Raw genomic sequence first — 26,720 nt, forward strand, 5'->3', positions numbered from 1 at the left:
CCCAATTCCCTTTTCCTTCTCACTGCATGACTATATTGGGGAGAACTTTAAATGAATCTGTTGCCACTGATTCCAGCGATGTACCACTTACTGGGCTTCTTACAGCAGTTGTGATAAAATCAGTGTTTTATCTGCTGTAGATTGTCTAGTTCTCTGAATGCTGAGCTCTGTATAATCCCACCCACAGCACCGATTGGCAGCTTTCTGAGCTCACTGTGCAAAAGCAGAAAGCAGCCAATCAGTGGTGGGGGCGGGATTACACAGATCTCAAAAATACAGAGGACTACTTGGCAACAGGTTTAGTAGTCCTCTAGGAATAATCTGCTAATAAAACTGTGATTTTATTAAAACTACAGCAAGCAGCCCAGTAAGGCTAAGTTCACATTTGTGTAGCGTATTATCTGCATACGCAAACGCATGCCAAAAGGCATGTTTACGCAGAGTTTTCTATCTACATCAGCTTACACATGACTGCAAAAAAAGCTGCGTTTTTTGCCTGCATTTGTGTTTTTTTATGCGCATGCATTCAGTATTTCCAGGGCGTCTCAATCAGTTCCTGGACATGCGCAGTCCGAAGTATGCAAGAGCATCGAACGCATGCGTACGCAAGGACATGCGTACACCTGCGTTCCCATAGACAGTAATGTGCTTTTTTAACGCACTTATCCGCTTATTTAACGCTTCCAAAAATGCAACCGCGAAAAAACGCATGCGGATCAAATGCTGCGCGCACAGACGCAAATGTGAATCCAGCCTTAGTGATGTATTAATGGAATCAGGGTCTTTGATGGGTCTCATTATGCTGCACGACAGATTCCTTTAACAGAAGAGGTGGTTATGGTGGCACTATGGTGGTGTGAGGGAATATAGCCTCTCACCTATGGAGAGGGAAGCAGCACCAAGTTCTTACCCATTCTAGAGCTGAGCAAATTACAAGTGATATTTGTTGCAAGACAATGCTGGTGCGCCATCTGATCAACGAAGGTGAGGGTGATCAATGAGTGGAACAGGCTGCCACAAGAGGTGGTGAAGTCTTCTTCAATGGAAGTCTTCAAACAGAGGCTGGACAGACATCTGTCTGAGATGGTTTAGTGCAGGGGGTTGGACATGATGACCCAGGAGGTTGCTTCCATCTCTAACATTCTATGATTATAAAAGGTGATAACATAACAGCTATAAGAAGATACCTTTAGTCAATATATTCCAAAGCACCAACCGGTATTCAGCTCCGGAACAGAGTCTCCGTCAGATGAGCAACCGATGCCGAAAACCGGTTTATGCTTTTGAAGATCTCGAATAAAGGTATCTTCTTCTTATAGCTGCTCAGTTATCACCTTCCTTGATCGGACAGCGCACCAGCATTCTCACATAACATATCAGATTCCCTTTATATGCACGGTGCTGCTCAAATCAAATTCTATAGACTGACAAGACAGCCAGTCTCCATTGACAATGAATGAAGCGGCAGGGCACATGCTCAGATACCACTCCTTACCGAGACCGTGAAGTGAGGAGGAATGGAAGGCTAAGGAAGGGACCCTGCTCTTGGATTGCCAAATAACCCACAAATATCTGAGGTTAGTGCTTATATCTAACAAAACTGGAGCTAAACAGTTCCATAACATGTAAACTAACATTAGCATTTCATTTTACATTATGCTACACCTAACAGGATGAATGAGAAGTTATGCATAGGATACGGTCATATATAATTTTAGGTCCTCAACATAACCCCTTAGTGACCAGGCCAATTTTTTCTAATCTGTCATGTGTCACTTTATATGGCAATAACTCTGGAATGTTTCAACATATCCCATTGATTTTGAGAATGTTTCTTCGTGATGCACTATATTTTATGCTAATGGTAAATTTAGGATGATAGCTTTATTTTAAAAAAAATAAAAACATATCAGAAATTTGACAAATATTTTAAAAACTTAGCAATGTTCAAACTTTGAATGATTATCCCTTTAATCCAGAGTTACACCACACAAAATGGTCAATGAATAACATTTTCGTCATGTATGCTTTACATCGGCATCATCTGTAAAATTTTCTTCTATTTTTTTTATGCTATAAGGTTTTAAAATGTAGCAGTCATTTTTCATTTTTTCAAAGCAATTTACAAAACTTATTTTTTTTTTTAAAGCACCAATTCAGTTTTGAAGTGACTCTGGGGGTCCTGCAAAAACTTGCGTTCCCATGCGGTCGGTGAGCATGTCAAAACGCCGCATCCGCATACAATGCTTGTCAATGTGTACCCAATGTTAAAGATAGGTACGTAGGACGCATGCGGAAGTAGGTGGAGCTTAAGGGAGGACGTACGCAGCCCTCCACAGACTAGCCACACGCAAGTGTGAACTTAGCCTTAAGGTACCTTCACACGAAGCGACGCTGCAGCGATAGCGACAACGATGTCGATCGCTGCAGCGTCGCTGTTTGATCGCTGGAGAGCTGTCACACAGACCGCTCTCCAGGGACCAACGATGCTGAGGTCCCCGGGTAACCATGGTAAACATCGGGTTGCTAAGCGCAGGGCCGCGCTTAGTAACCCGATGTTTACCCTGGTTACCAGCGTAAAAGTAAAAAAAACAAACAGTACATGCTCACCTGCGCGTCCCCCGGCGTCTGCTTCCTGACACTGACTGAGCTCCAGCCCTAACAGCACAGCGGTGACGTCACCGCTGTGCTTTCACTTTCACTTTAGGGCCGGCGCTCAGTAAGTGTCAGGAAGCAGACGCTGGGGGACGCGCAGGTGAGTATGTACTGTTTGTTTTTTTTACTTTTACGCTGGTAACCAGGGTAAACATCGGGTTACTAAGCGCGGCCCTGCGCTTGGTAACCCGATGTTTACCCTGGTTACCAGTGTAAAACATCGCTGGTATCGTTGCTTTTGCTTTCAAACACAACGATACACGGCGATCGGACGACCAAATAAAGTTCTGGACTTTATTCAGCGACCAGCGACATCACAGCAGGATCCTGATCGCTGCTGCGTGTCAAACTAAACGATATCGCTAGCCAGGACGCTGCAACGTCACGGATCGCTAGCGATATCGTTACAAAGTCGTTTCGTGTGATGGTACCTTTAATCATCTAGATGCAGTCATCACTATTGACAGCAGCATCTATGGGGTAAAATGGTCATGGTCGGTGCCAACACTGATAGTGGCTGATGCAGCAGGGTGTGAGCTATAGTGGACAGCTGTGGCATTTTCACCTGTATGGGGATGCTATTCAATTATACCTCAAGTCAGTAAAAAGATGTATGTTTGGTCACTAAGGAGATAACATACAAACTACTTGCAGATTTTGTCCTTGGTGGGATTTGAACCCAAGACCCCAGCGCTAATCCCTCGTCACCATGCTGCCCATGAAGAAAAAACAATGCACTGTATTGTGGGCCACGTTCGCACTAGCAGTATTTGGTCAGTATTTTATCTCAGTATTTGTAAGCCTAAACCAGGAGTGGGTGATAAATACAGAAGTGGTGACGTGTTTCTGTTATACTTTTCCTCTGATTGTTCCACTCCTGGTTTGCTGAGGTAAAATACTGAGTGTGTGAGTGTGGCCTCATACCAATGATCTAATGTGACCTGATGAAATCAGCAGTCAGACAAATAATGGAAAGTAATAATCAGCAGTGCCCATCACGTACAGTTTCTGTAGTTCCAGAAGTTTCCTCCTGCGCTCGCTCTGCTCCAGAGAGCTGTATTTGCCTTTATACTGCGCTAATCTTGGATGAGGAGCTGAAGTACTATTGAGGTGGGAAGAAACAGCGAAGCTCCCTGCAAGGGCCTCTGCGAGGGCGTCCATCATCTGCTGTTCACGTAGTACTCTGCTGGACAGAAAATACAATGGACTAAACAGACAATGACGAATTAAAAAACACATGTATGGAGGCATACCAATCAACCTGCAGATACACAGATATACATACACAAAACCCATTCACAGAAGGCGAACATGTGCAGAGTAGAAGCTTTTGCTTTCACATAATCCATGTCCCCAGATTTCACTGCACATACTGAAATACCCATTTACCAAGTCAGACTGCAGGAAGGATCCACAGACTGAGACATTTTTCATATCTGGAAACTTCACATAGTTGGTGGATTGCCCGACAGACATTATGTGTAATTAGCATCTTGGTAGGATAAGTCTTCACAAACAATCTAACACAGCCAAACGGCTTGAAACAACAGGCATGTTGTCCTGGCTGCAAGACTGCAATACGTGCCCACCACACAGCAGAGACTACAGCCGGCCGTACCCACAGATGGAGGGCGGCCACATGATGCTCTGACAGACCAGCAGCCATCTCTCTCATACACAGAAGGGCACGCTCGGCTGAGTGCTCCTGTGAGCTCTATGAGAAACTCACATGTCCGGCAGAGGGTTATCTCAGGGGGTACAAAGCAATCCTCAATCGGACATGCCCAGTCAATCTCTCCCCTGACAGTCAGTTGACCAGTGCCCCCATACACATTAGTGTGAGCTGTACCTGTCAATAAAGGCAGATGGGGCCGATTTTTGTGTAATATGTATGGGGAGCTTAAGTGTCCATGGACACATGGCAGGTTTGCTGCAAAATTGCATGAATTAAATGAATTAGCAAGCTGGTGCTGTATTATGACGCACATTTGCTGCTTTAGGGCACATTCCCACACAGCGAAAACATGCTTGCTGAAAATCCAATGCATTTTACAGCTGCAGCATAGCATGTGAATTTTTAAGAAATTTTTGTCAATCTACTAATGTAGGCGAGTAATCCACCCCTCACTCCCCCTTAGAAAATGCTGCCGATACTATAGTACCACAGGTGCAACTGTTTTTTTTTTTCAAGCGTTGAACGGTTTTTATTTCCACAACGCGTTTCAACTCATCTTGGTTGTTCTGTCCAGCCATATAATTGCTGTCTAGAAAGTTTAGTCATTTTTTTAGGTCTCCGTTATTACAGACATTGTATTTTTGTGTGTATTAATCTACTATATAATTGTCTAAGGGTCACTTCCGTCCTTCTGTCTGTCGGCAACTTCCGTCACGGATATTCATTCGCTGATTGGTCTCGCAAACTGCCTGTTATGGCTGCCGCGACCAATCAGCGACGGCCACAGTCCTATTAGTCCCTCCCTACTCCCCTGCAGTCAGTGCCCGCTCCATACTCCCCGCAGTTACCGCTCACACAGGGTTAATGCCAGCGGTAACGGACCGCGTTATGCCACGGGTAACTCACTCCGTTACTGCCGCTATTAACCCTGTGTGACCAAGTTTTTACTATTGACGCTGCCTATGCAGCGTCAATAGTAAAAGGATCTAAATGTTAAAAAAAATAAAAAATCATTATATACTCACCTTCCGCCGCCTTTCCTGCTGCTCGCAACCCTCCAGTAACCGCTCCGTGCAAGCGGCAGGTTCCGGAAGCAAGGATCGTATGGGAGAAGGACCTGCCATGAAGTCACTGTCATGTGACCGCGACGTCATCACACCCTGGGACCGGAAGCTGCCGCCTGTACCGCGCACAGGCGACAGAACTACAAGTATGGTGAGTGTTAGAACTACAACGGGCCCTCGGATCGGAAGATGAGTATGTTTGTTATTTTTTAACCTGTAACATACGTGGCTGGGCAATATACTACGTAGCTGGGCAATATACTACGTAGCTAGGTAATATACTACATCGCTGTGCAATATACTACGTAGCTGGGCAATATACTACGTCGCTGTGCAATATACTACGTGGCTGGGCAATATACTACGTCGCTGTGCAATATACTACGTCGCTGTGCAATATACTACTTAGCTGGGCAATATACTATGGAGCTAGGCAATATACTACGTCGCTGTGCAATATACTACGTGGCTGGGCAATATACTACGTGGCCGGGCAATATACTACGTGGCCGGGCATATTCTAGAATACCCGATGCGTTAGAATCGGGCCACCATCTAGTCCTTCCTATATTTCATATTGTAAGGTAACAGCACCACCTGCTGGCCGTTTAATGCATAGATTCTAGTTTAATTTGCAATGTCTTGTGGGAGGTTCCTAGGGCATTGTGGGATTGTTCCTGTTGCATTATGGTCTTATTATGACACTGTGAAGGGAACAGCAGCCATTATTCCTCCATGCTTCTTTCACACTTCCGTTATGGGGCTGTCACCAAGCATTGGCGGGACGTACCGACGGACGTTGTGAAAATTCGGCACAACGTGGGCAGCGGGTGCAGTTTTTCAACGCATCCGCTGCCCATTCAAAATTCCCGGGGAGGAGGGGGCGGAGTTCCGGCTGCGCATGCGCGGTAGGAAATGCAGGACCCAACGTATGAAAAAACGTTCCCTTGAACGCTTTTTCGTGACAACGGTCCGCCAAAACACGACGCATCCAGTGCACGATGGACACGACGTATGGCCATACGTTGCGATCCGTCGGCAATACAAGTCTATGGGAAAAAAACGCATCCTGCGGGCACATTTGCAGGATGCGTTTTTTTTCCCAAAACGACGCATTGCGACGGAGGCCAAACGACGCAAGTGTGAAAGAAGCCTTAGGAGAAACTACACCATTCGCGTTATTCATGCTCCTTTACACAGCCTGCTCTAAGCATAGTTAGTAAGCACTATCTATGTGTTATAATCCTGTGTTTATCAATACGTTGTTGGACTAAAGTAGGTAATCATCAGTTTGTATATTACCCCATGTTACCTGTGTATTGCAGACTATTTGTGTTTCATGCTCTGTGCAGTTATATATTCTGAAATGCTCCTGTTATTGCATCCTATAGTTTCACCCTTTCCTGTCACATCTGCAATCAATAAAAGAAGGTTACAATTTTACAGCCTCTTTTCTTAAAGAAGACAGGGGGTTTAGCTACATGTCTCACTGCACACCCTGCTAGCGTGTATGAGGACAGTATATTGGTCCTAAGGATTGATCATTACAGCAGCGCAGCCGGATATCGTGTTAGGGCTCATACTCACTTGCGTGAAATACTGCAGAGTCTCGCATGTTAAAACCCGGCTCTGCCGCCGGCACTCCAGAGCAGAGCGTGCGGCCGCACAGCAATACATGGAGCTGCACGCTCCGCTCCCAAGTGCCAGCGGCAGAGCTGGGTGTTACCATGCGAGTCTCGGTCGTATTTCACGCAAGTGAGTATGAGCCCTTAGTGTCCAAATTGAGTTGATACCTCAGTGGCATCTTTCTGCGTAAGGTCCTATGTGGGAACAACGCTTAATGCATCATATGCATTCACACTAAAGGTACCGTCACACTCAGCAACTTTGCAAAGAGAACGACAACAATCCGTGACGTTGCAGCGTCCTGGATAGCGATATCGTTGTGTTTGACACACAGCAGCGATCTGGATCCCGCTGTGATATCGCTGGTCGGAGCTAGAAGTCCAGAACTTTATTTGGTCGTCAGGTCGGCGTGTATCGTCATGTTTGACATCAAAAGCAACGAAGCCAGCAATGTTTGACATGGAGCTAACAACCAGCGAGAACGAGAAGTGAGTCGCCGTTACGTCACCGGATCGCTCCTGCATCGTTCTGGAGCTGCTGTGTTTGACGTCTCTACAGCGACCTAAACAGCGACGCTGCAGCAATCTAGTTTAGGTCGGCTCGTTGTCTATATCGCCGCAGCGTCGCTGAGTGTGACGGTACCTTAAGGCTAGGCTCAAGTTGCATATTCGCAGATTTTCCATACATACAATCCACAACATTTTACAATCCCAGAAAAGTGGATGGATTTTAAACCTCATCTCTTCTAGGGGCTCCTACAGTTGCAATTTAGACTTCGCACAACAATCCTGTAAATTCAGAATGTTGCACCAGAATAGAGGGAAAAAAATGCCATCATTAAAAGTAAATGTCAGCAGGTTTATGTTGCCCAATCTCAGGGCAGCATAACAGGGACAGAGACCGTCATTCCAGTGTTGTGCCCTTTTTTCATTTTTGCGTTTGTTTTTCGCTCCCCTTCTTCCCAGAGCCATCTTTTTTTTTACATTTCCAACAATATGGCCATGTGAGGGATTCTTTTTTGGGGGACAAGTTGTCCCTTTGAACAACACTGTTGGTTTTACCATATCGTGTACTCAAAAACGGGAAAAAAAAAATTTCAAGCACGGTGAAATTGCATAACGGTTTTAGGGATTTTTTTTTATTTTTTAACATGTTCACCAAATGCTAAAGCTGACCTGCCATTATGATTCTCCAGGTCATTACAAGTTCATAGACACCAAACATGTCTAGGTTCTTTTTTATTAAACCCCTTTCTGCCATTGGATGAAATGTTTTGAACAGCTGACATGTGCCCGCAATAGGCGCGGGTGGAATCGCGATCCGACTGCGCCTACTAACTAGTTAAATGCCGCTGTCAAACTGACGGCGGCATTTAACAAGCGCCTCTGGCCATCCGGCCGGAAATGCGCGCACCGGTGACCCCCGTCATGTGATTGGGGGGTCATCGGTGCGTTGGCATGACAACCAGAGGTCTCCTTGAGACCTCTATGGTTGTTGATGCCAGATTGCTATGAGCGCCACCCTGTGGTCGGCGCTCATAGCAAGCCTGTAATTCTGCTACATAGGGGCGATCTGAGCATCGCCTAAATGTAGCAGAGATGATCAAGTTGTGACAGCTTCTAGCCTCCCATTGAGGTTATTGAAGCATGCCAAAATAAAAAAAATTAAAAAAGTTTTTAAAAATATGAAAAAAAAAAAAATATATATATAAAAAAAGTTTAGTCACCCCCCTTTCAAAATAATAACAAAAAAATATATACACATATTTGGTATCGCCACGTTCAGAGTCACCAAATCAATAAAAAAAAAAAAAAAATCACCTGATCACTAAACGGCGTAGTAAGAAAAAAAGTCAAAACGCCATAATTACGTTTTTTTGGTCACCGCGACATTGCATTACAATGCAATAACGGGCGATCACAAGAACGTATCTGCACCAAAATGGTATTAAAAACGTCGGCTCTCAAAGTGACTTCAAATGTGATGTGGTCCCTAAAAAAAATGGTGCTGTAAAAATGAGAAATTGCTGGTCAACTTTAAACCCTTATAACTTCATAATAAACTAATCATTTTGGTTCCAAAATTGTGCTGATGTAAAGTAGACATGTGGGAAATGTTACTTATTAAGTATTTTGTGTGACATATCTCTGTGATTTAAGGGCATGAAAATTCAAAGTTGGAAAATTGCGAAATTTTGGCCAAATTTCTGTTTTTTTTCACAAATAAACACAAGTCATATCAAATAAATTTTACCACTATCATGAAGTACATTAAGTCACAAGAAAACCATGTCAGAATCACCGGGATCCGTTGAAGCGTTCCAGAGTTCTAACCTTATAAAGGGACAGGGGTCAGAATTGTAAAAATTGGCCCGGTCATTAACGTGTAAACCACGCTGGGGGGTAAAGGGGTACATGCTGTCCATTTCCTTGTGATCCTCCTTGAGATGGTTCTACTCCTTCAATGGATTCCAGCTGTGTGTTTAACCCCTTACTTACATCGGGCGTAATAGTACGCTGATGTCGGGGTCCCTCCCTTTGATGTGGGCTCCGGTGGTGAGCTCACATCTTTCCGGGGACATGTCACCTGTTTTGAACAGCTGACATGTGCCCGCAATAGCCACAGGTGGAATCGCGATCTACCCGCGGCTATTAACCAGTTAAATGACTGCGGCATTTAAACTGACAGTGGCATTAAAATCGTGCTTCCGGCCATCGGGTCGGAAATACGCACACAGGTGACTTCTCACGTGATCGCGGTTCACCAGTGTGTTGGCATGTCAGTGCTGGCTTGCTGTGAGCGCCACCCAGTGTTCAGCACTAGTGATGAGCGAGTGTACTCGTTGCTTGGGTTTTCCCGAGCACGCTTGGGTGGTCTCCGAGTATTTATGACTGCTCAGAGATTTAGTTTTCATCGTGGCAGCTGAATGATTTACAGCTACTAGACAGCTTGAATACATGTGGGGATTCCCTAGCAACCAGGCAACCCCCACATGTACTTAGGCTGGTTACTAGCTGTAAATCATTCAGCTGCTGTGATGAAAACTAAATCTCCAAACACTAACAAATACTCGATCACCCGAGCAACGAGTACACTCGCTCATCACTAGTCAACACTCATAGCAAGTCAGTAATCTGCTATAGGTCGGGGTCACACTTAACGTATTGAAAATCGGTCCAAGTCTCAATGCCGAGAGTGGCACAAGTGTTCTCCGTATGGTCATCCGTGTGTGATGTGTTTGCAATGCGATGTTCTCGCACCTATGTATCCGTATGACATGAGTATGGCTTTATATTTTTCACTGCTTTTCACCATTGAATTTAATGGCTCAATGGGCTGAAATGAAGAAAATGTGTGCGTATTTCTCGCAAGTAACATTGATGATCCGTGTGGTGTCCAATTTTTTTTCTCACACCCATAGACTTGCATTGGCGAGACTCGGGCGATATAAGCATACAATCGCGATTTCACTCGCCCGAGAAAAGAAAAAAAAAAAAAAAAGTGATGGGAGCTGCCCCATAGATTAACACTGGCTTTCCTCACATAGAACTCATCCGTATTTTACGCTAGTGTGACCCCGGCTATATAGAAGCGATCTGCACATCACTTCTATGTAGCAGAGCCAATTGGGCTATGGCAGCTTCTAGTCTCCTATGGAGACTATCGAAGCATGCCAAAAGTTTAAAAGAAAAAAAAAAGGGGGGGGTCTTGAAAATATTTTAAATAATAATAAAAAAAAAAATATAAAAGTTTAAATCACCCCCCTTTTGCCCCATTCAAAATAAAACAATAAAAAGAAAAATCATCTTCCTCTTGACAATATGGGGTTAAGGTCTGGCGAGTTTGCTGGCCGAGCACATTGATACTGATGTTTTTAAACCAGGTATTGGTACTTTTGGCAGTGTGGACAGGTGCCAAGTCCTGCTGGAGAATGAAATTTCCATCTCTAAAAAGCTTGTCGGCAGAGGGAAGCATGAAGTGTTCTAAAATTTCCTGGTGGACGGCTGCGCTGACTTTGGTTTTGATAAAATACAATGGAACTACACCAGCAGATGACATGGCTCCTCAAACCATCACCGATTGTGGAAACTTCACACTAGACCTCAAGCAGCTTGGATTGTGTGCTTCTCCACTCTATCTCCAGACTCTGGGACCTTGATTTCCAAGGTCTAGTGTGAAGTATCCACAATCAGTCGGTGCTCATAGCAAGGCATCAATTCTGCTACATACAGGCAAGCTGATGATCACCTGTGTGTAGCAGAGCCGATCGGGTTGTGGCAGCTTCTAGTCTCCCATGGAGACTATTGAAGCATGCCAAAAGCAAAAAAAGTTTTAAAATATATATATATATATATATATATATATATATATATATATATATATATATATATATATATATATATATATATATATATATATATATATATATATATATATATATATATATATATATATATATATATATTCAAATAACCCCCCCTTTCACCCCATTCAAAATAAAACAATAAAAATAAAATCAAACCTACACATATTTGGTATCGCCACATTCAGGATCGCCCGATCTAGCAACGAAAAAAATTAACCTGATCACTAAACAGCGTAACAAGAATAAAGTCAAAACGCCAAAATTATGTTTTTTTGGTTGCCGCGACATTGCATTAAAATGCAATAACAGGCGATCAAAAGATTGTATTTGTACCAAAATGGTATCATTAAAAACGTCAGCCTGGCACGCAGAAAATAAGCCCTCACCCGACCCGAGAAATGGAAACGCTACGTGTATCGAAACGCTTTTTTTTTTTCTAGTGCACAACATGGTAAAACCAATGGTGTCGTTCAAAAGTACAACTCGTCCCGTAAAAAAACAAGCCCTCACATGGCCATATTGACCGAAAAATAAAGTTATGGCTCTGGGAAGAAGGGGAGCGAAAAACGAAAACACAAAAATGAAAAGCGCTTCGGGGGTTAAGGGTTAATTAAACTGATAGGACTTGATATGGAAAGGCACACACCTGTCTATATAAGACCTCACGGCTCACAGTGCATGTCAGACCAAATGAGAATTATGAGGTCAAAGGAACTGGCCAAGGAGCTCAGAGACAGAATTGTGGCAAGGCACAGATCTGGCCAAGGTTACAACAGAATTTCGGCAGTACTCAAAGTTCCTAAGAGCACAGTGGCCTCCATAATCCTTAAATGGAAGAAGTTTGGGACCACCAGAAGTCTTCCTAGACCTGGCTGTCCAGCCAAACTGAGCACTCATGGGAGAAGAGCCTTAGTGAGAGGGGTAAAGAAGAACTCCAAGATCAATGTGGCTGAGCTCCACAGATGCAGTAGTGAGATAGTTGAATTTGTGAACTTTCTCCCATCACTGCAGCCCTCCACCAGTCGGGCCTTTATGGCAGAGTGGCCCGACGGAAGCCTCTCCTCAGTGCAAGACATAGGAAACCCCGCACAGAGTTTACTAAAAAACACATGAAGGACTCCCAGACTATGAGAAATAAGATTCTCTGGTCTGATGAGACAAAGATAGACCTTTTTGATGATAATTCTAAGCGGTATGTGTGGAGAAAACCAGGCACTGCTCATCTCCTGCACAATACAATCCCAACAGTGAAACATGGTGGTGGCAGCATCAAGCTATGGGGGTCTTTTTCAGCTGCAGGGACAGAACGACTGGTCGCCATTGAATGAAACATGAATGCGGCCAAGTACAGAGATATCCTGGATGGAAACCTCTTCCAGAGTGCTCTGGACCCCAGACTTGGCCAAAGGTTCACCTTCCAACAAGTAATGACCCTAAGCACACAGCTAAAATAACAAAGGAGTGGCTTGAGAACTCTGTGACCATTCTTGACTGGCCCAGCCAGAGCCCTGACCTAAACCCAATTGAGCATCTCTGGAGAGACCTGAAAATGGCTGTCCACCAACGTTCACCACCATCCAACCTGACGGAACTGGAGGGGATCTGCAAGGAAGAATGGCAGAGGATCCCCAAATCCAGGTGTGAAAAACTTGTTGCATCACTCCCAAGAAGACTCATGGCTGTACTAGCTCAAAAAGATGCTTCTACTCAATACTGAGCAAAGGGTCTGAATACTTACGACCATGTGATATTTCAGTTTTTTTGTTTTTTTTTATAAAATTTGCAAAAATTACCTCATTTTTTTTTCAGTCAAGATGGGTGCAGAGTGCACAGTAATGGGAAAAAAGTTAACTTTCTGAATTTACCAAATGGCTGCAATGAAACAGAGTGAAAAATTTAAAAGGGTCTGAATACTTTCTATACCCATTGTGCAATATGTACATATATATATATATATATATATATATATATATATATATATATATATATATATATATATATATATATATATATATATATATATTAGATGTTTCCAGCCAGCTAACGCTCGGCACGCTCATTGCTATCTAATTAACGCTGCTGGTGATTAAAGGGACTCTTGTCACCTGAATTTGGAGGGAACAATTTTCAGCCATAGGGGCGGGGTTTTCGGGTGTTTGATTCACCCTTTCCTTACCCGCTGGCTGCATGCTGGCTGCAATATTGGATTGAAGTTCATTCTCTGTCCTCCATAGTACACGCCTGCGTAAGGCAAGATTGCCTTGTGCAGGCATGTACTACGGAGGACAGAGAATGAACATCAATCCAATATTGCAGCCAGCGGGTAAGGAAAGGGTGAATCAAACACCCGAAAACCCCGCCCCTATAGCTGAAAATTGTTCCCTCCAAATTCAGGTGACAAGAGTCCCTTTAAACTAAAGTAAATAATGACACAATGACAGCACGGTGGCGCAGTGGTTAGCACAGCAGCCTTGCAGCGCTGGAGTCCTGGGTTCTAATCCCACCTTGGACAACATCTGCAAAGAGTTTGTATGTTCTCTCCGTGTTTCCTCCGGGTACTCCGGTTTCCTCCCACATTCCAAAGACATACTGATAGGGAATTTAGATTGTGAGCCCCATCGGGGACAGCGATGATAATGTGTGCAAACTGTAAAGTGCTGCGTAATATGTTAGCGCTATATAAAGATTATTATTATAATGACAACATTCAATAGCGCTTGTGGAGGTGGTAAATTAACTTAAAATTAAGTTAATAACAATAGTGTGGTGATGTGTTGGGGGCGGGATTATGTGTGGTGATGTGGTGCTCCCGGGAGGCGGGATTGTCTGTAGTAATGTGTTGGGGGGCGGGATTATGTGTGGTGATGGGGTGGGGGGGGCAGGATTATGTGTGGTGATGTGTTGGGGGGCGGGATTATGTGTGGTAATGGGGTGGGGGGGATGTGTTGGGGGGCGGGATTATGTGTGATGATGTGTTGGGGGGCGGGATTGTGTGTGATATGGTGGGGGGGTGGGATTTGTGGGGGTCGGGATTGTGTGTGGTGATGTGGTGCAGATTGTGTGTGGTAATGGGGTGGGGGCAGGATTATGTGTGGTGATGTGGTGGGGGCAGAGCTACTGTGCAGGGGGGCGATGAGATATATATATACACATACACATACACACACACACACACTTGGTGCGATTTATCACAGCAGATTTCACTCTTTGAAGTACACAGGCTGAGATCTGCAGCAGATCTACCACGGGATCCCCATCTGATGCATGCAGATTCTGTCACCGATCCGCTTAGGGATTTTCCATCCAGTGTGGATCCCCTAAGACTAGGCTGGGAGCACTTTGTACAGTGGATCAGGCATGCACTTAGTACCAAAAAATGAAAGAAGGGGCGCACTGATCGTTGGTATAAAATAGCAATTGCGGGGTGCACTACCTAGGCCAAATATAACAGTATGCAACAACACGAGAAAAAGCTTGGACTAATTCGGTACGCACAACCACAGCTTATATAAAAGTATCAAAAACCTTTATTATCACCTCACAATATACCGTATATAAAAACACTAAAAACATACATAGATCACACCCCAAGCAAAAGCCCCCCATTAGTGCAATATAAGCATGCCGAATAATCAAATAATATACAATTACATACTAGAATCTGTGTGCATCAAAATACCAGCCCTGAACATAGCATGCACTTAGTACAGCTCATGCTGTTCCATATTCTGTGCAATAGGAAACTGCAGAAACTGCAATGACAACTGTGCATTTAGAAATGTAATAGAAAGTTTTAGCTTCTATGTTGCCAAGAAGAAGGTGGCACAGGTGCCCATCCTACACTGCCCATCAGCAGTCACACCCACCCTACAGCGCCCATCAGCAGTCCTTACCACAGGTGGCCCTCTACAGCGCCCGTCAGCAGTCCCTACCAGAGGTGCCCACCCTACAGCGCCCGTCAGCAGTCCTTACCACAGGTGCCCACCCTACAGCGTCCGTCAGCAGTCCCTACCAGAGGTGCCCACCCTACAGCGCCCGTCAGCGGTCACTCTCACAGGTGCACCTGACATGCCATTCACATAGTAACAAGGTGCCCTGCAGCGCACTCACCTCTGGTGCCGGCTAGGAGTCTGCACAGTGTCCGCCGGGCGGTGACCAGTCACAGACACAGCTGCACAAACGGTAGATGCTAGAGTGTATGGTAGATGCTAGAGTGTATGGGCTCCTTCCAGGTGTGACGTCATTTCCGGGGGCGTGTCCTATCAGGAGGGGGCGTGTTCTCCAAGGCGGCAAAGGAAAGCAGCATGACAGCTTGTGGACGCCATGGAGGTTTGTGGTTTCAGGGTGAAAAATGCTACTTGCCGATCGCTATTCGCTATTGGGGGGAGGCCCTGTGGTGGTCGACCTATTTGTCTGTGTGGGGAGTGACCCGTGGTGGGATTTTGGGGGGTGTTGCTGGCTATTGTGGGGGATCCCTGCGGTGGGATTTTGGTGGGCTCCGCTGCTGCTGGCTATTGTGGGGGACCCCTGCGGTGGGATTTTGGTGGGCTCCGCTGCTGCTGGCTATTGTGGGGGACCCCTGCGGTGGGGTTTTGGTGGGCTCCGCTGCTGTTGGCTATTGTGGGGGACTGCTGCGGTGTGGTTTTGGGGGGCTCCGCTGCTGCTGGCTATTGTGGGGGACCCCTGCGGTGGGATTTTGGGGGGCTCTGCTGCTGTTGGCTATTGTGGGGGACTGCTGCGGTGTGGTTTTGGGGGGCTCCGCTGCTGCTGGCTATTGTGGGGGACCCCTGTGGTGGGGTTTTGGGGGGCTCCGCTGCTGCTGACTATTGTGGGGGACCCCTGTGGTAGGATTTTGGGGGGCTCTGCTGCTGCTGGCTATTGTGGGGGATCCCAGCGGTGGGATTTGGGGGGGCTCCGCTGCTGCTGGCTATTGTGGGGGACCCCTGTGTGTGGGATTTTGAGGGGCTCTACTGCTGGCTATTGTGGGGGATCCCTGTGGTGGGGTTTTGGTGGGCTCCGCTGCTGTTGGCTATTGTGGGGGACCCCTGCGGTGGGATTTTGGGGAGCTCTGCTGCTGTTGGCTATTGTGGGGGACCCCTGCGGTGGGGTTTTGGGGGGCTCCGCTGCTGCTCGCTATTGTGGGGGACCCCTGTGGTGGGGTTTTGGGGGGCTCCGCTGCTGCTGGCTATTGTGGGGGACCCCTGCGGTGGGATTTTGGTGGGCTCCGCTGCTGCTGGCTATTGTGGGGGACCCCTGCGGTGGGGTTTTGGGGGGCTCCGCTGCTGCTGGCTATTGTGGGGGACCCCTGTGGTGGGGTTTTGGGGGGCTCCGCTGCTGCTGGCTATTGTGGGGGACCCCTGCGGTGGGATTTTGGTGGGCTCCGCTGCTGCTGGCTATTGTGGGGGACCGCTGCGGTGTAGTTTTGGGGGGCTCCGCTACTGCTGGCTATTGTGGGGGACCCCTGTGGTGGGGTTTTGGGGGGCTCCGCTGCTGCTGGCTATTGTGGGGGACCGCTGTGGTGGGGTTTTGGGGGGCTCCGCTGCTGCTCGCTATTGTGGGGGACCCCTGTGGTGGGGTTTTGGTGGGCTCCGCTGCTGCTGGCTATTGTGGGGGACCCCTGCGGTGGGGTTTTGGGGGGCTCCGCTGCTGCTGGCTATTGTGGGGGACCCCTGTGGTGGGGTTTTGGGGGGCTCCGCTACTGCTGGCTATTGTGGGGGACCCCTGTGGTGGGGTTTTGGGGGGCTCCGCTGCTGCTGGCTATTGTGGGGGACCGCTGTGGTGGGGTTTTGGGGGGCTCCGCTGCTGCTCGCTATTGTGGGGGACCCCTGTGGTGGGGTTTTGGGGGGCTCCGCTGCTGCTGGCTATTGTGGGGGACCCCTGCGGTGGGGTTTTGGGGGGCTCCGCTGCTGCTCGCTATTGTGGGGGACCGCTGCGTTGTAGTTTTGGGGGGCTCCGCTACTGCTGGCTATTGTGGGGGACCCCTGTGGTGGGGTTTTGGGGGGCTCCGCTGCTGCTGACTATTGTGGGGGACCCCTGTGGTGGGGTTTTGGGGGGGCTCCGCTGCTGCTGACTATTGTGGGGGACCCCTGTGGTAGGATTTTGGGGGGCTCTGCTGCTGCTGGCTATTGTGGGGGATCCCAGCGGTGGGATTTGGGGGGGCTCCGCTGCTGCTGGCTATTGTGGGGGACCCCTGTGTGTGGGATTTTGAGGGGCTCTACTGCTGTTGGCTATTGTGGGGGATCCCTGCGGTGGGGTTTTGGTGGGCTCCGCTGCTGCTCGCTATTGTGGGGGACCCCTGTGGTGGGGTTTTGGGGGGCTCCGCTGCTGCTGGCTATTGTGGGGGACCCCTGCGGTGGGATTTTGGTGGGCTCCGCTGCTGCTGGCTATTGTGGGGGACCCCTGCGGTGGGGTTTTGGGGGGGCTCCGCTGCTGCTGGCTATTGTGGGGGACCCCTGCGGTGGGGTTTTGGGGGGCTCCGCTGCTGCTCGCTATTGTGGGGGACCCCTGTGGTGGGGTTTTGGGGGGCTCCGCTGCTGCTGGCTATTGTGGGGGACCGCTGCGGTGTAGTCTTGGGGGGCTCCGCTGCTGCTGGCTATTGTGGGGGATCCCTGCGGTGGGATTTTGGGGGGCTCCGCTGCTGCTGGCTATTGTGGGGGACCCCTGTGGTAGGATTTTGGGGGGCTCTGCTGCTGTTGGCTATTGTGGGGGATCCCTGCGGTGGGGTTTTGGTGGGCTCCGCTGCTGCTGGCTATTGTGGGGGACCCCTGTGGTGGGGTTTTGGTGGGCTCCGCTGCTGCTGGCTATTGTGGGGGACCCCTGCGGTGGGATTTTGAGGGGCTCCGCTGCTGCTCGCTATTGTGGGGGACCGCTGCGGTGTAGTTTTGGGGGGCTCCGCTACTGCTGGCTATTGTGGGGGACCCCTGTGGTGGGGTTTTGGGGGGGCTCCGCTGCTGCTGACTATTGTGGGGGACCCCTGTGGTAGGATTTTGGGGGGCTCTGCTGCTGCTGGCTATTGTGGGGGATCCCAGCGGTGGGATTTGGGGGGGCTCCGCTGCTGCTGGCTATTGTGGGGGACCCCTGTGGTGGGGTTTTGGGGGGCTCCGCTGCTGCTCGCTATTGTGGGGGACCCCTGTGGTGGGGTTTTGGGGGGCTCCGCTGCTGCTGGCTATTGTGGGGGACCCCTGTGGTGGGGTTTTGGGGGGCTCCGCTGCTGCCGGCTATTGTGGGGGATCCCTGCGGTGGGATTTTGGGGGGCTCCGCTGCTGCTGGCTATTGTGGGGGACCCCTGTGGTAGGATTTTGGGGGGCTCTGCTGCTGTTGGCTATTGTGGGGGATCCCTGCGGTGGGGTTTTGGTGGGCTCCGCTGCTGCTGGCTATTGTGGGGGACCCCTGTGGTGGGGTTTTGGTGGGCTCCGCTGCTGCTGGCTATTGTGGGGGACCCCTGCGGTGGGATTTTGAGGGGCTCCGCTGCTGCTCGCTATTGTGGGGGACCGCTGCGGTGTAGTTTTGGGGGGCTCCGCTACTGCTGGCTATTGTGGGGGACCCCTGTGGTGGGGTTTTGGGGGGGCTCCGCTGCTGCTGACTATTGTGGGGGACCCCTGTGGTAGGATTTTGGGGGGCTCTGCTGCTGCTGGCTATTGTGGGGGATCCCAGCGGTGGGATTTGGGGGGGCTCCGCTGCTGCTCGCTATTGTGGGGGACCCCTGTGGTGGGGTTTTGGTGGGCTCCGCTGCTGCTGGCTATTGTGGGGGGCCCCTGCGGTGGGATTTTGGGGGGCTCCGCTGCTGCTGGCTATTGTGGGGGACCCCTGCGGTGGGATTTTGGGAGGCTCCGCTGCTGCTGGCTATTGTGGGGGACTCCTGTGGTGGGCTTTTGGGGGGACCTGCTGCTGGCTATTGTGGGGGATCCCTGCGGTGGGATTTTGGGGGGCTCCGCTGCTGCTGGCTATTGTGGGGGACCCCTGTGGTAGGATTTTGGGGGGCTCTGCTGCTGTTGGCTATTGTGGGGGATCCCTGCGTTGGGGTTTTGGTGGGCTCCGCTGCTGCTCGCTATTGTGGAGGACCCCTGTGGTGGGGTTTTGGTGGGCTCCGCTGCTGCTGGCTATTGTGGGGGACCCCTGCGGTGGGATTTGGGGGGGCTCCACTGCTGCTGGCTATTGTGGGGGACCGCTGCGGTTTTGGGGGGCTCCGCTGCTGCTGGCTATTGTGGGGGACCCCTGCGGTGGGATTTGGGGGGGCTCCGCTGCTGCTGGCTATTGTGGGGGACCGCTGCGGTGTAGTTTTGGGGGGCTCCGCTGCTGCTGGCTATTGTGGGGGACCGCTGCGGTGTGGTTTTGGGGGGCTCCGCTGCTGCTGGCTATTGTGGGGGACCCCTGCGGTGGGATTTTGGGGGGCTCCGCTGCTGCTGGCTATTGTGGGGGATCCCTGCGGTGGGATTTTGGGGGGCTCCGCTGCTGCTGGCTATTGTGGGGGACCGCTGCGGTGTGGTTTTGGGGGGCTCCACTGCTGCTGGCTATTGTGGGGGACCGCTGCGGTTTTGGGGGGCTCCGCTGCTGCTGGCTATTGTGGGGGACCCCTGCGGTGGGATTTTGGTGGGCTCCGCTGCTGCTGGCTATTGTGGGGGACCCCTGCGGTGGGATTTTGGGAGGCTCTGCTGCTGCTGGCTATTGTGGGGGACCCCTGCGGTGGGATTTTGGGAGGCTCCGCTGCTGCTGGCTATTGTGGGGGACCCCTGTGGTGGGCTTTTGGGGGGACCTGCTGCAGGCTATTGTGGGATTTTGTGGGGGGGGGGACTGCTGCTGGCTGTTGTGGTGGACTTCTGTGGTAGGCGACCTGCTTGTGTGAGGGGGGCTGCAGGCTATTGGGGGACCCCTGACCTGCTTGTGGGGGGGCGACCTGCTGCATGCTATTGGGGGTGACCCATTTTAGTGGAGGGTGACCTGCTTGTGGGGGGGGGGGAACCTGCTGCTGGCAATTGGGGGGAGCCCTGTGGTGGGATTTAGGGGTGACCTGCTTATGGGGTGACTTGTTTGGGGTGGGAGACCTGCTGCTGGCTATTGGGGTGACCCCTATGGTGGGACCCCTGTGGTGTGATTTGGGGGCGACCTGCGTGCGGGGGACCCCTTTTAGTGAGGGTGGCCTGCTTATGGTTGGGTTTGGGGAGGCGACCTGCTTGTTGCGGGACCCCTTTTAGTGGGGGCAACCTGCTTGTGGAGGGGTGACCTGCTGATGGCTATTGATGGGCCCCTGTGGTGGGGTTTGGGGGTGACCTGCTGGCTATTGAGGGGGACCCCTGTGGTGGGGTTTGGAGGTGACGTGCTGCTTACGGGGTGGACCCCTTTTAGTGGGGGCGACCTGCTGCTGGCTATTGGGGAGACCCTGGTGGTGGGGTTTGAGGGCGACATGCTTGTGGTCGGGTTTTGGGAGGGCGTGACCTGCTGTCTATTGGGGGGGACCCTTGTGGTGGATGTGGGGGGAGACCTGCTGCAAGCTATTGGGGGACCCCTGTGGTGGGATGTGGGGGTGACCTGCTTGTGATGGGATGTGGGGAGGCGACCTGCATGTGAGGGGTGACCTGCTGCAGGCTATTTGGGGGACCCCTGTGGTCAGATTTGAGGGCGACCTGCTTGTGGGGAGGCAACCTGCTTGTCGTTGAATGTGGGGAGGCGACCTGCTTGTCGTTGAATGTGGGGAGGCGACCTGCTTGTCGTTGAATGTGGGGAGGCGACCTGCTTGTCGTTGAATGTGGGGAGGCGACCTGCTTGTCGTTGAATGTGGGGAGGCGACCTGCTGCTGGCTATTGGGGGGGATCCCGTGGTGGGATTTGGGGATGACCTGCTGCTTACAGATGGAACCCTTTTATTGGGGGGTGACCTGCTGCTTACTGGGGGATCCCTTTTATTGGGGGGCGACCTACTTATGGGTTGGGTTTGGGGGGGGCTGAAGAGGGTTTAAGCTGGGTGGGGGGTGGACATCGAAGGGGGTGTGTGCTGGGTGGGGGGGGTCCACGTCCGATGGGTGTTGGACGTCCGATGGGGGTTTGTGGGGGTTGGACGTCCGAAGGGGGTGTGTGCTGGGTGGGGGGGGTCCACGTCCGATGGGGGTTTGTGCTGGGTGGGGGGGGGTCCACGTGTGATGGGGGTTTGTGCGGGGTGGGGGGTCTGCATCTGGGGGTTTCTGCTGGGTGGGGGGTTCCGCGTCCGGTGGGGGTTGTACGTCCGATGGGGGTTTGTGGGGGTTGGACGTCCGATGAGAGTTTAAGCTAGGGTGGCGTTCGATTGGAGGGGGTGTCTGATGGGATTTATGGTTGGGGCAGGGGGCGTCATATTTGGATTTACGCTTGAGGGGAGGGAATGTCTGGTGGGCTTTGGATTTATCCTGTGGGGTCCGCTGGTTAATGTGAGGTAAATGTTTCTGACTGGGGGAGCGAGGTTATGCTGTGTGGCCCGCTGGTTAATGTGAGGTGGAGGTTTCTGACTGGGGGAGCGAGTTTATGCTGTGTGGCCATCTGGTTGATGTGGGGGGGGCTAATGCTTCATTGGGGTACACAAAAAAAATATGAGTGTATGCTGCTTATGCTATGCAAAAATTTTTTTGAGGTATTTCCCTGTAGAGTAGGCCACACCACCAACTGGCACGAAGCTAATCCTTTTTAGCTTAATGTCAGTAGGAGGCAGACATGGGTCTGGACCACCCAGCCCAGTTCTGACTTAGGTTTTGGGGTTTTTTTTTATTAACGATTTTCCTTTTTCTTTTCTTTTTTTTTTTTCAGATACGGCTTTTGAGGGCGACAGTGGAATTGTCACTCTAATCTCCCACCTAGAATTGTCACTACCGTATCATCTGTGGTCTACGAGGCAAGGCCCTAACACATCAAGAGTGTTTGTGGTTCCCCAGAGGACGGTCCATGCCACGAATCCCCCTACCCTCCGGCCCCCCCAGAGCCAGATAGAGTAGGGAGGGAAGACTAATCCGTTATGTGCCAGCCGCCGAAAGGTCTGCGTCCAGGTTATTCCATGCCCATCTTCATCATCGGTCTGTGAAGAATGATGTGTGATCTTCAGGACACATATATCCTACCAGGCAGTGAGGGGGCTTCTTTAAAAAAAAAAAAAAAAAAAAAAAATGGACAGGACAAGTATGTCCTAGTTTGCCCCTGAGCAATATGGACGTCTCCTGGGGAAACCTTCCTATTCATGCAGCCTCCATGTTTTCCAGAGGCTCCTGTGACCCTGCTCTTAAAATATCCAGGCTTCGGTCTAGGACTTCTCTGGTGGCCGGTCCACACCGCCAGTGCCCTGAACAATCATGCACGCCAACTTTCTAGTGCGTCCTACTCTGCACCTATCAGTTTAAGAGTACTTCGCTTCTGCAACAGAGTACTAAAGTCTGCCTCCCAAGAGATCTGCTGTTCAATTTTGGTTGTCTTGGAAATGTTCTGTCCAAAAAACCGACGGGACAACTCTCCGACCCGCCAGGAAAAGACGAGACCTTCCTTTAAGCCCCCGTCTCACATAGCGAGATCGCTAGCGAGATCGCTGCTGAGTCACAAGTTTTGTGACGCAACAGCGACCTCAGTAGCGATCTTGCTATGTGTGACACGTACCAGCGATCAGGCCCCTGCTGTGAGATCGCTGGTCGTGTCGGAATGGCCTGAACCATTTTTTGGTCGTTGAGGTCCCGCTGACATCGCTGAATCGGTGTGTGTGACACCGATCCAGCGATGTCTTCACTGGTAACCAGGGTAAACATCGGGTTACTAAGCGCAGGGCCGCGCTTAGTAACCCGATGTTTACCCTGGTTACCAGCGTAAATGTAAAAAAACAAACAGTACATACTCACCATCTGATGTCCGTCAGGTCCCTTGCCGTCTGCTTCCTGCTCTGACTGTGAGCGCCGGCCGTACAGTGAGAGCACAGCAGTGACGTCACCGCTGCGCTCTGCTCTCACTGTACGGCGGCACTGTCAGAGCAGGAAGCAGACGGCAAGGGACCTGACGGACATCAGATGGTGAGTATGTAGTGTTTGTTTTTTTTGGTAACCAGGGTAAACATCGGGTTACTAAGCGCGGCCCTGCGCTTAAGTAACCCAATGTTTACCCTGGTTACCCGGGTGCTGCAGGGGGACTTCGGCATCATTGAAGACAGTTTCAACAATGCCGAAGTCGTTCCCCCTGATCGTTGGTCGCTGGAGAGAGCGGTCTGTGTGACAGCTCCCCAGCGACCACACAACGACTTACCAACGATCACGGCTAGGTCGTATCGCTGGTCGTGATCTTTGGTAAATCGCTATGTGAGACGGGGCCTTTAGGCCAACCCCCTCCTGGCATCCATGAACCCACCAGCACTGGTCTGCTAGGCCTGGATCTAGCAGACTCTCTTCGACATGATGGGGCGTTCCCACCTTGGATGTTTCTCAGGGTCGGCTGCCGTGTCCTTCACAATTCAAGGCCGGTATTATGATCTCTGGTCTGGGACACCGAAATCTCAGACATCGGAGGCAGGCCTGGGGGGAACAGAGCCACATACCAAACCGACAGTCCAGCCCGCATGCACCAACAGCATACTACAGTTTTACAATACTTTAGAAATGCATAAAATGAAACAAGCAAAGGCATAAAGTTATTCAATGCAAAAAATGCAGTTTTATAAAATTGGAAATGTTTCTATATCTAATGGTAAAATGATATTTATCCAGTATTTCTATAAGTAAAAGTCTGAGATTTCTGTGGGAAATGGTAATTTGTTCCTCTTAAACCAGTTCTGAATGTAAATAAAACATTGCTCTGATGAAGTCTCCACATTGTATTTTTGCCTTTCATTTCATGCGCAGGGCAGGACAAGCCCATGATGTATCTGTGTTAAGGTACCTTCACATTAAGCGACGCTGCAGCGATAGCGACAACGATGCCGATCGCTGCAGCGTCGCTGTTTGATCGCTGGAGAGCTGTCACACAGACCGCTCTCCAGCGACCAACGATGCCGAGGTCCCCGGGTAACCAGGGTAAACATCGGGTTGCTAAGCGCAGGGCCGCGCTTAGTAACCCGATGTTTACCCTGGCTACCAGCGTAAAATGTAAAAAAAACAAACAGTACATACTTACATTCGCGTCCCCCGGCGTCCGCTTCCAGTACTGACTGAGCGCCGGCCCTAACAGCAAAGCTGTGCTGTACTTTCACTTTACGGCGCTCAGTCAGTGTGGGAAGCCGGGGGATGCGAAGGTGAGTATGTACTGTTTGTTTTTTTGCATTTTACACTGGTAACCAGGGTAAACATCGGGTTACTAAGCGCGGCCCTGTGTAAAACATCGCTGGTATCGTTGCTTTTGGTGTCAAACACGACGATACACGCCAGTCTGACGACCAAATAAAGTTCTGAACTTTGTTCAACGACCAGCGATATCACAGCAGGATCCTGATCGCTGCTGCGTGTCAAATATCGCTAGCCAGGACGCTGCAACGTCACGGATCGCTAGCGATATCGTTTAGTGTGAAGGTACCTTAACACATGGAAGGTGCTATAATAACAGCCGTAGGCTGGTTTCACACCAGCGTTCGGCAGGGCTGCGGACGGCAGCCTTCTTCCTCCGTTAAGGCTACTTTCACACTAACGTCGCTTGCTGTACGTCTCAATGCGTCGTTTTGGAGAAAAAAACGCATCCTGCAAAGTTGCCTGCATGATGCATTTTTTCTCCATAGACTTTCATTAGCAACACATCGGGACGGATTGCCACACGTCGCACACAGAAAAGGTGAACGGATGGTTTCTAAATGCCTGGTTTCCACCGTGAAGCATGGAGGAGGAGGTGTGATGGTGTGGGGGGCTTTGCTGGTGACACTGTTGGGGATTTATTCAAAATTGAAGGCATACTGAACCAGCATGGCTACCACAGCATCTTGCAGCGACATGCTATACCATCCGGTTTGCTTTTAGTTGGACCATCGTTTATTTTTCAACAGGACAATGACCCCAAACACACCTCCAGGCTGTGTAAGGGCTATTTGACCAAGAAGGAGAGTGATGGGGTGCTATGCCAGATGACCTGGCCTCCACAGTCACCAGACCTGAACCCAATCGAGATGGTTTGGGGTGAGCTGGACCGCAGAGTGAAGGCAAAAAGGGCCATCAAGTGCTAAGCATCTCTGGGAACTCCTTTAAGATTGTTGGAAGACCATTCCCAGTGACTACCTCTTGAAGCTCATCAAGAGACTGCCAAGAGTGTGCAAAGCAGTCATCAAAGCAAAAGGTGGCCACTTTGAAAAACCTAGAATATAAGACATATTTTCAGTTGCCTTACACTTTTATTAAGTATATAATTCCACATAGTTTTGATGCCTTCAGTGTGAATGTACAGTTTTCATAGTCATAAAAATACAGAAAAATCTTTAAATGAGGTGTCTAAACATTTGGTCTGTACTGTCTGTGTGTATGTATGTGTGTGTGTGTATATGTATTTGTGTGTATATATATATATATATATAATATATTACACGGACAGCGGAATAGCTGATAGTTAATTTGTCGGCTTCTGTTAAATCATTGCAGAGGCTGACAGGATAGGAGACATGGTTTACATACAGTAAACCATTGCAGAACAGTTAGACTTATATAGGTCAGTGACTAATACGGTTAGTAGTGTGTGTGTGTGTGTGTAAAATTTGGGGCCTGTATGTATTTAATAATGTTTTCACTGAAAAATCTGGCGTGGGCTCCCGCACAATTTTCTGTGCCACAGAGGGAAAGCCAGTGACTGAGGACAGATATTATAGCCTAGAGAGGGACCATGGTTATTGCCACCCCAGAAAAGGTGCATCTGTAAGATGCGCCAATTCTGGCACTCAGCCTCTGTCTTCTCACTGCCCTGTAGCGGTGGCATATGGGGTAATAAGGGGTTAATGTCACCTTTGTATTGTAAGGTGACATTAGGCCAGCTTAGTTATGGAGAGATGTCTGATAGATGCCTCTCCATTACTAACCTGTGCGCTTGATGTTACTTGACAATAAAAAGGTGACATCAACCGCACAATTATGAACCCCTCTGCTACAGGGCAAGTGGGAAGAGCGAGGCTAAGTGCCGGAATTGGCACATCTATAAGATGCACCATTTCTGGGACGGCTGACAGCTGATGGTTTTTAGCCTGTGGGGCTGCCAATATCCATGGCCTCTTCACAGGCTATAAATATCAGCCTACAGCTGTCTGCCTAGCATTTGCTGGTTGGATTTTATGTCAATATTTTGTGTCCCCCTGTAAAATAGCCAGTAAAGGCTAAGCAAACAGCTGTGAGCTGATATTAATAGCCTGGGAACCTTTATGGTTATTGGCTCCTTTCCAGAAT

General features: G+C 49.6%; 1 protein-coding gene across 4 annotated transcripts in view; it reads right to left on the reverse strand.

The window, feature by feature from the left end:
• The window catches only part of SNUPN (snurportin 1), a 46,426-nt gene that overhangs the window by 14,845 nt on the left and 4,861 nt on the right, over window positions 1–26,720 (reverse strand). Inside the window, exons 2-3 of one of the 4 annotated variants that reach the window (XM_077264074.1) lie at window positions 15,497–15,557; window positions 3,659–3,841 (exon numbers count right to left, since the gene is read on the reverse strand). In XM_077264074.1, the coding sequence (XP_077120189.1) occupies window positions 3,659–3,841; window positions 15,497–15,557 (244 nt within the window). Of the gene's footprint in view, window positions 1–3,658; window positions 3,863–15,496; window positions 15,663–26,720 lie in introns of those variants that run through there. The other 3 variants (XM_077264073.1, XM_077264075.1, XM_077264076.1) reach the window with 3 other exon arrangements.

This window comes from Ranitomeya variabilis, chromosome 5 (assembly GCF_051348905.1).
Source record: "Ranitomeya variabilis isolate aRanVar5 chromosome 5, aRanVar5.hap1, whole genome shotgun sequence".
NCBI lineage: Eukaryota > Metazoa > Chordata > Amphibia > Anura > Dendrobatidae > Ranitomeya > Ranitomeya variabilis.